The sequence below is a fragment of the Echinococcus granulosus genome, assembly GCF_000524195.1.
Source record: "Echinococcus granulosus chromosome Unknown EG_S00027, whole genome shotgun sequence".
Classification (NCBI taxonomy): domain Eukaryota; kingdom Metazoa; phylum Platyhelminthes; class Cestoda; order Cyclophyllidea; family Taeniidae; genus Echinococcus; species Echinococcus granulosus.
The window spans coordinates 432,293-441,740 of NW_020170407.1; the positions used below are offsets into that span (position 1 = coordinate 432,293).

The window sequence follows — 9,448 nt, forward strand, 5'->3', positions numbered from 1 at the left end:
TCTTGAGAAGCAGCCACACCCGGAAGATCATTCGGATGAAAGTGCCATTTGAACAAGTTGACGCAAAATATATCCGTAAAAAGATACTGACTTATCCTCGCCTTCCGCTTTTCCTTTGTAGTTCTCCTATTGACTAGTATTAGCAAACAGAGTATGTATATTTAAAAGCAATGACTGAAACTAGCATGTCTGCTTTTAGAGACGAGAATGGCAGGATTGTATTACTGACTGAAATTATTTAGTTGTCTGATTCTGGCAGTCCATCCCCCCCTGACGAATGAAGAAATGATATTACTCAAACCGCATAAACCCATAAGTCACCTGACACTTTTAATTGTCTGTGACGGTGGCATGGAGGTACAACCTTCCTAGCACTTTTGTAAGGCTAAGATGGACCTACTTGTAGCAATAGAAGGCTTTAAATATGGTACGACAGGGTGATGAGGTAATTGTCGGTCGACCTCTCAACATTTGAATAGCATCAGAACTTTAAAGACAACGATCGTACGTCTGTTCGCGAAGATCCAGTTTGCAGTGGCCCTTAAGCAGAAGCCTCAGGGACATTTCCGTGAGCATTAAAATAGCGCGTGAAATATCGCTCTAGTACTAGACGTCTAACTGCCAAAACATAAGTAGTCCCTCTGTAGGAATAGTGACACCTCCTACCCCTTTCATTTGGAAGAGTCGGCGCACAATAGCTGACAGAAAAGCAGGGAACAGGTTGCCCTGGGTTTATTCAATAGTAACAGTAAACCCTTTTATGTGAAAACTTCCCATGAATTGATCAAAGCTGGGGAGTAAGTGTATAAATGTGCAATAAAATAAATACAGCTTCTACTTCCTGAATTTTTTTCAAATTCTTTTGTCATCCCGACACCCGACTGCACTTGAACGCCTTTCATAATAAATGAGACCATTATCACTTACCCCATCCCTCCGGCAGAGACTTATCATCCTCAAAGGAACCAGCCGACGGTCGTCCAGAGGCCTCACTCACTCCTTCTGACCAATCAGAACGCGGGAGACGAAGATGTGGTTGCGCCGCACTGCCCCATCTTGATTGAGTCCTTTCGGGTGTCAGTGGAGGCGAGGGATCAAAAAGGGCGCGGATAAATTCAGCCCAGAAACTGGAGCTCACTGCCACTGCAACGTGTTGGTTGCGATTTCTCCTGTTTCCCGCAATTTCTACCATGGGTTGGGGTGCAGCAGCCTGACTATTTCTTGAATGGAAAGATAAATGCTACTGAGATGAAGTCAGTAAATGAATTTGGATACCCAAAAACAGGAAAATAGGATGTCGATTCGCCACTAATCATTACAACCAACCAATGACAATTTACTGTCTCATTGTTAGCGATTTCAACCTCAACCACAAATTAGCAACTTAGATGAAATAACATGGTCCAGAAGTGAACTAGTCCCTGCACTGCTGGTCTAGTTCTACCATCAGCCGCCTAGAACCGGTATTCCGCATAACATCCTCGAGGCAACTCAAAAGTTACGCCCACAGGGTATGCTAGACACCCTTTTCATTAACATTTTAAAGAATCCGTAAACCCGGAGGACTTTCACAAATACTATGAAAAAATTAGTAGGTGCAGACACCTGGTTTCCAGACCTATGAAAAAAGGCAGAAAACGAAGAAACACTTATTTCATCTACAATTTAGCATAGCACAATTCAGTGCATACTACAGCGTCTGCAACAGATATCCCTAAAGAGTGTCAACACATAAGAGTGTGAGTCTATTTTGCATCATATCAAGGGGAGCAGTCTAGTCTGATGATATTGAATTCTGAGTCGAATAAGATGTTTAAGTCTCTTCAGCTGTTAAAGAATTAAAAAGGGGTAATCAGACCTATCAGAAACTACTATTGCAGCATTACTTAGATGAGATCACGTGATCTGGCAAAGATAAACACGTGAATCCACCCACACACCCCCTCAAAGATGTGTACAATAGTTCGTCAAAGTGATATTTCTTCTACGAGAGTAAAGCTTTTCAGTCGCAAGACCCTCTTTCAACATTTCATTTCGCCTTAAGTAGGTCACTTTGCGACATGTTTGTTTCGCCATAAGCGAGCTACCTTCAAATGCCATTCTTGAGTCACTTACTTATGCCCCTCATCTCTAGTAGAAAAAAAAGGATCATAATTAGAGTAATTTGCCCACTTGAATCTGTGTTCAAGGGCAATTATTATCCTGGTTCGGTCGTTGTTTAAGTGACAGTGAATACTACTCAATTAGGATTTAAATAAACTATTCCTGGTAGTTTATGATCAATGTAGAATCGTAAAATTCCAAATTATTTTGAGCCAACATCAAGCAAAACTTTAAGCTCGAATCAAAATTCAGGATCACTGTCAAATTGTGGCCTTTACACCTCCGAATTAACCTATTTAGATACGAAATGGGTCAAATATTACGGTCACAGTATTTAAAGGGTGTCACTTCTTTTTACATCTTTAAGTGAGGAAAAATGCTATTCCTTACAATAAATTACTAAAGAGCTGTGAAAAATCCTTTTAGAAACAAACTATTCCACAAAACAACCCAAATTACAGTGCCCAGTTCATGCCATATGGAGACGCAAGCTAGTCGCCACTTTTTGTTTCTAGAGGCAAACAGCCTCCACTTCAGCTCACTTTTATTTCCTCACTTATCCACTTCAGATGGGATTGTCTGCTTTTAATGGTAAAAGAAAGTGTGATAATTTAATCACGTGAATATATTCTCACGGATAGGTATCTTTGGTATGTAGCCTGAGGGTTGGCACTCCCTCGTGGGAGTAGGGGATTCACTAGTACTGGTTGTTTATAAGGAAAAAAACCGTTTCCTGTATACCTTCAAGTTACATCAAATAAATAAAGCACTGCCATAAGTACTGCCTAGCCTTCAGCAAGTGAAAAAATCACACTAAACAATTGTATCTTCAAAACAAGCACAATCACGTGGAGATGCGGTGGCGCGTAGAGCGGGACAGTGATTGGATCGTTTGGACGTAGCAAATGATGTTTTTTTGTTTGACAAATGTCAAGAAACAAAAATCATTTCTCACCACAAACCAACCACGTGTTTAAACAACAAATTGTCAAGGTCTGAAGTTCATTATCTGACATCTATCAAATACGTGGCATATAAAGCACATTGGCTTGGTGACCTCCACCGCGACTTTCCCGTTTGATGTAGGGGTAAGTCACTTACCTCGTCGCTCACGCCACACACTGCTAAAAGTTATTCTGGACAAATGGATCTTGAATAATAACCACGTCTAAATGGTATATGGTTCCACTTCTGCCCTTTCTCCAGCATGATTGTCAAGTAGACATAATGAGTATCACAAAGCAGACAAACATTCGACCAACACTTTATGATATGTGGATTAGAAATAAGAGGAAAATAGTACAGTGTACTAGACCGACTCATATCTGTGTATTTTACAAGTCCCTACAAGTTACAAAAAGTTAGCGGAGAGAACTAAACCGCAAAAGTGCAAGTTTTGGGTCATGTCAACCCCAGAGCGTGCAGAGGACGAGCCAAGAGTCTGCCAGTCCTAAGGCCTATCCTTCATCGTATCTTCAGAGGCAATACGAGTATCGTATTTGGCGCCGCTTCATTGATCGGGTTGCAAAAAGCACATTTTTTGAAAACAACATTTGACAAATGAAATCGAAGTATCTTCAAACATTTGCTATTTGGAAGAACAGCTAGTGCTGCACTGAGAAATCTCTACAACTTTGGGGCTGAGTTAATCTCGACCGAAAAGGTAGACAGGCTCGAAGTGCAGCTGGCGGGCTCAATCGAGAGATGCAATACGGAGGTTTAATTGGTAATTACTTTAAGTCCAAAAACATTTTTATGTTTTGGCGGAGTTGGGCGAAGATACATCAGACAAAGTCCCAAATTCCGTTTCCTGTATTCACGTGGTCAAAACTGTGCTTTCGGCTCTCGGTATGACACATGGTAGTGAGATCTTGTAAATTTAGGGACTTGTGAAATCGTCGTTCTCGTTGATATGTCTACACTGTAAGGCAAAGGTATGTGCCTGCATCACTATGGTACGCTCCGTTCTGCTATCCACATATTTTTTCTTGTTTTGGACCCGTGTGGCATAAGTCATTTACTTCAAAAATCCCAAGAATGCGGAAGCTACCAGCATATCTTCAAGGCGTGGCATGTGTTAGCACAATCGGACAACTCGAATGTGCTCATAGCTCACTCAAAGGTGGACGCCTAGTGTTCAGTGCTACTCTCTCCTATTGGTCGGTACTTAGTGGAATAATTCAAGGTTACTGAGCCAAGCACGTTCAAAAATGATTAATGCGAATGAGGAAGCAATTTATTTACACTTATATAAACTGGAAGATGCCGTAGAAGCTACCCAGCAAATGAGTGTCACCCACCTGCATTGTTATCCGTTTTCATCTTAGAACAATATAATGTTTTCAACTGTTTGCCCGGTGAGAGACTCTTTATGGGAGGGCGAAAGAACACATCATTCATTAGCCCCTAACAATACAATCGTTGGCTCCTTTGAGCATGATGGAATGAAGACTCAACTGTACATGCCGACAACCGGACAATTACGGGTGGGGCTTATTCACCCAATTTGATACAATTCAAGGGTACAAAAGAACAAATTTTATTGCCTAGACAGTCAGTCGGAAGAATATTCCGTTCCCAAGACAATGCAAGGCCTTATACCACTGTGAAACACAGTCATGAGAATATTTGCATTAGGATGGGAAGGAAATGTTACCTCGCCCTTATCGTTCATGCTGCTCTGATGATATTTTGCTGGATAATTACAAGCATCCCTTCCTGGCCTTGGACAATCACATTCCAAACAAAATTCAGATTTGAAGATCAAAAGTGCGGTGATAGAATCGAAAGGGATCGGGGAAAGATTGTCTACGCCTAGATGAAAAGTGTACCGCATATACCGCGTTGGGAAAGGTGCACACATTATAATGTTGATCATTTCAACAAAACATCCCTAAACTGCTTAAGTCCTATTTGCAAAAAAAGCTGCACAAACTTATCTGGCTGCCTAATACAAGCGACTTGACCACCTGCGGCTGGTTACCAAAATCCAGTCAGCTTGATGTATAACCGCTAAAACCGGTAAAGCAAAGGTCTTTCGACTAGATTTGTAATATTTTATAGAATAAAATCTGTTAACTTAGACAATCCACTTTCCTTACCACTATCGGTGCATGTGATTACGCAGAGAAAACAAATCTGTTCACTGACAAAGGCTTGTGATTTTTAATATGACGACTCAAGGTGAAAAAAATAGTGGAATTCGTCCTGTTTACGGTAAATGAAAATTCATTCGGCATTACAAACAAAATTAACTACGTGCATAGTGAGAGAACAGCGAGAGTTAACAAACGACAATCAAGCATTTCACGTGATACAGTGGGTGCTTTGACAGATCTACGAATCAAAAAATACGCGGCAGGAGTCCACCAGTCCGTACTAAGATATCAGAGATGATTTTCAGCCCTTCAATGAAGATAATTATGCATGACTGTTTCTTCTAACATGGTCAATGTAATGTAAGGGTAGATTGTAAAAAAAAACACCATTGATTTTAACCTCTTGAATCACCAAAAGAACTACTAGTCAACATACCAAAAGTACTAAAAACTAATTTTTTATGCTTGTTACGATTATGTATACGAATAAAGATCACGTAGAGAAAACATTTTAGAATGATTTGCATAAAAGTGGAAACCAGTATGGGATTGAACTTGCACAACAGTTGAGCAAGCACTAGCACTTCCGCCGTCCCCAGTGCCATTGGAAGGTGTCTACAATGTAGTTCAGGTACTATTAAGGTTGTTTGAATCGCGCACAAGACAGAAGAGCACTAATGGAATCCCACCCAACTAACTTACAGGAAGGGAGGGTGCCTCAGCTGCAGGGTGCTCCCGGACTTCTGGAGGGGGCGGAGTCACCTGAAGGTCGACTTCGAGGGGACCGAAATGCACAATGAGAGTTCCACGAAGGCCATCTCTTTTGGATACCGAGAGTATCAGTGGGGTAGAAGGAACTATAGCCGCATAAGTTAGAGTCACCACCAAACCTTTTCCATCATTTGATTTCAAAATAGGATAAACATCTAAATGGGCGTCTCCAACCAGTGCATTTGGTCCAAACTTAACAACTTGTACGACTTTGAATTGGAGGGAGGAATAAGGCGTAATGATAAGAGAAGCAGAGTGGTTCCATGATGGTGACCAGGATTTAACAGCAATGGGAGTCTTGAAGGATAATTTCCCGTCCACATACCCTTCAACAAACATCCGAGCTCCGGCAGGACCTCGAGGACTTATAACTACCTGCTTAACTGAAAAAAAATTGTGAAGAATTAAATTGTCGAATACCTATAACGTTAACTTGAAAAAGACCTGGGCCTTGAGGCATAATTTCCCATTGATAGAAAACGCTAGAAACGGTATATTTTGTAAAAGAATAGATGATTGTCTAAGTAGATGTCAGCAAATATATTCGATAAGAGCGGTCGCCCACAAAATTCGAATTGTCGCTAATCCGTTTAGGTGAGGAAAGTTATCCAGTAACTTTACGCAGGATTTTTTAAAAACAATTTAAGCCAAATGACGAAAGTTGAAAACTTTTGTCAAGGAACTAAAGGCACTTTTCGGGATCATACTTACTGCAAGCTAAATTTCGAAAAAGCATTTGTAAAAACAAACCTTTGTTATTATCAATACAGTTTATTTTATTTTGTCAAGTTTTGCGCATACGTGATGTTATAAAACATTAAGTGTCGTTTTATTTACTAAAATTTAAAAACTTTTGAAAAGTATGCAAATCAAACCAAATGTTAGACAACTAAACCGCAAGATATCTTTACATTTTTTTGTCGATAGAAGCCTAAAACTTTCATTTCCGACTAGCAAATGCCATTCCCTTTAGTTGATGTTGATGATGTCCGTGTGGATTGTCCTTGCTACATGATAGGTGATCGGGTATGGCACCTGTACACTTAGAATCGCTTGCTTTTGCAAAAATTATTTTGCACGTTTCCAAATATCCACACGCCGCTGTCAACGGAGTTCTCTTGGGCGATATTGTTGGTGGGAAGCTTGTTATTCGTGACTGTATTCCCCTTTTCCATGGATGCCTTACTCTAACTCCAATGATAGAAGTTGCACTTACTCAAATTGAAGTCTACTGTGATGCAATGAACTGGAAAATTTGTGGCTACTATCAAGCGAATGAAACGCTAAATTCCAACGAGTAGGTAAACTTTGTGTGGTTTAGGGTTTTTAGGCTAAATCTGGTTGCCACGCGAATTGGTGACAAGATTTTCGAAAATAGCAGCCAAGGCAATATAATCATCGTGCGCAACGATCGTTTGCGATCCCTCTCTCCTGAAGCTTTTTCACTCTACTGTAGGCGTGATGGCAGTTGGCAGGAGACCTCGCGGTAACTTTTCTTTACATCAAGTTATCTTTGATAGTCCTTCCGTTGAGCAATCTGCCGCTGAGTTTGTCAAATCGTTTTTGGACGAGTCCATTATAGAAGGCTTCGCTGACTTTGATAATCATCTGGATAATATTCTAATGGATTGGCGGAACATTGGTTTTTTCCACCTCAATGAAATTGATAAGGTTAAATAAGCCACCCCAGTCGGTTTGTTTCTTTCTGGTGTATAAATTTCTGTGATGCCATTTAGTTTAATCTTTTTCGAATCTTCATTGAAAGTGTGCATTATACCTTGTTCGTTGTATGTTTGGCTGTCCGTGCAGATGTTGATGCGGATTCCTCGTGCAAAGCTTTAGTCGAATTTGAACGCTCCTCTGTGATTGTATGAAACTGGGAATGGGTTCATCATAAATACGGTGAAATGCATACTTTATAATAATATCGGTGGGTCTAATTGGTTTTGCTGGTCGCTTAGTGCATCTCGTATATTTTGGTAGCTGCCGCAATTGAACTTTGAATCGTAAAGGTTAGGAGATCGCGCCGACTTGCTGTTGTCAATTCAGGATAAGTTGAGTGGTTTCGCTGTTTTAAACTGTCTATTTGTTTGTTTTTTGTGCACTATTCGGCCTGTGGTGTTGGGCATATATATGTGATGCTGGCGCGAGTAAGCCTTTGAGCCTCTGCATCAATGTATCTTGAAACGATAGACAGTTATTGCTACTGAGGTAGTTAAGTAGAAGTTGGTCGACTGGAAGATAATTTTGAACAGTCTGCTCCGATGACACTTCACGCTTTTGCTTTTCAAGGGTTACAGCTTGGAACCAAGACATGGTGGATAAATGAGGTGTCGTTTAGCTAGAAAGTTTGTTTCCCGTCTGAAGTAGCCTATTATATCGCGTTGAGACTTGTACGATACAACTGGTGGATTTCTGCCTGGTGGGTGCGATTTGACTTCACTATGCCTACTCTACGAATTGGCTTTGACTCTTCTGCGAGGCTTTGAATTTTAGTGATGATTGCCTCGAGGGTCGTCTATTGTCGATGATGATGTTCAGCATGAATGCCAAAATGATTATCTTGGTGAAGGCCACGAGGCCAATGGAGCTCACATCCACCCAGAGACAACAGTTAGCTTTGGTTTATCGTCCCCCAGTCCTTCCACTTGCCTAAGACTTACGTGCTGTTGGGAAGGCATATGTCATGGGGGCGAGTGAGTTTTTCATCCCACTGTTTGCCAGACAATGGAGCGCACACGCCTATCCACCTTCCACCGTTAAGCTATTTGTTACTTTATCCGCTTAAGTTCATGCCCAGCCATGTCTACGGATGTGGTCTATCCACTCGTCACAACTCGCAAGTGTGCCAAAAAGCCTCTTCTTGCGAGACCACCAGAAATAGTGAATACATTGAAAGATATGACAGGACCCTAAACTACAGCTTACTCGTGAGATCTTCCTACAGCGCAGTTTAGTTGACAGGATGGTAATATTTCTTACCCTTAGTGGTCCACCAAGTATCTTTGGATGGTATCCGTCACCATTTCACTGTTGTATTTCGGATTGAATGGTTAAAAAATGATAGATGAAATAGTGAGCTGTCCCTTCTGAACGTGTTTAGTAACTACTGCCTGGATCAAGGGGTTTTCGCAACTTCTAAACACTGAAGAAGGTACTAAGTGCCATCAACAATCGGACCGCAGGCCCATCACCTTTAACACTTGTCTTGTTTAAGCTCCTTTTTCGAAGAATTTCCATAGAGTTTAAAAATATCCGTACTGGTGTACCTGCCATTGCAGAGCGACTTGGATATCCAGATATATTAACGAAAGTGACACCTTTAAAGACGGAAATTTGCTGAATAACTTTCAAATTAGGTCGTTCTTGCATCCAAATTTTAACTAAATCTTAAGGAGACTTCATAACCATAACGGTCTTGCTATCCAGCAATAAAATGACGCAATTACCACCACAATCAATTCAATCAAAGCTCA

General features: G+C 40.9%; 2 protein-coding genes across 2 annotated transcripts in view; one reads left to right on the plus strand and one right to left on the minus strand. All coding sequences in view use genetic code 11, as the record gives it.

Moving 5' to 3' along the window:
• The window catches only part of EGR_04384 (NEDD4-like E3 ubiquitin-protein ligase WWP1), a gene marked incomplete at both ends in the record, with an annotated part of 8,646 nt that extends 2,214 nt beyond the window's left edge, over positions 1–6,432 (minus strand). Inside the window, 4 exons of the mRNA XM_024493633.1 lie at positions 928–1,220; positions 5,757–5,875; positions 5,904–6,355; positions 6,393–6,432. Of these exons, the coding sequence (XP_024351954.1) occupies positions 928–1,220; positions 5,757–5,875; positions 5,904–6,355; positions 6,393–6,432 (904 nt within the window). The remainder of the gene's footprint in view (positions 1–927; positions 1,221–5,756; positions 5,876–5,903; positions 6,356–6,392) is intronic.
• A 568-nt stretch (positions 6,433–7,000) lies between these two features.
• On the plus strand, positions 7,001–7,652 carry EGR_04385 (Neighbor of COX4; the record flags this gene model as incomplete). Its single annotated transcript, XM_024493634.1, has 3 exons — positions 7,001–7,269; positions 7,303–7,458; positions 7,493–7,652. 3 exons carry the CDS (start codon positions 7,001–7,003, stop codon positions 7,650–7,652), a joined length of 585 nt encoding a protein of 194 aa, XP_024351955.1.
• Positions 7,653–9,448: the final 1,796 nt, after the last annotated feature.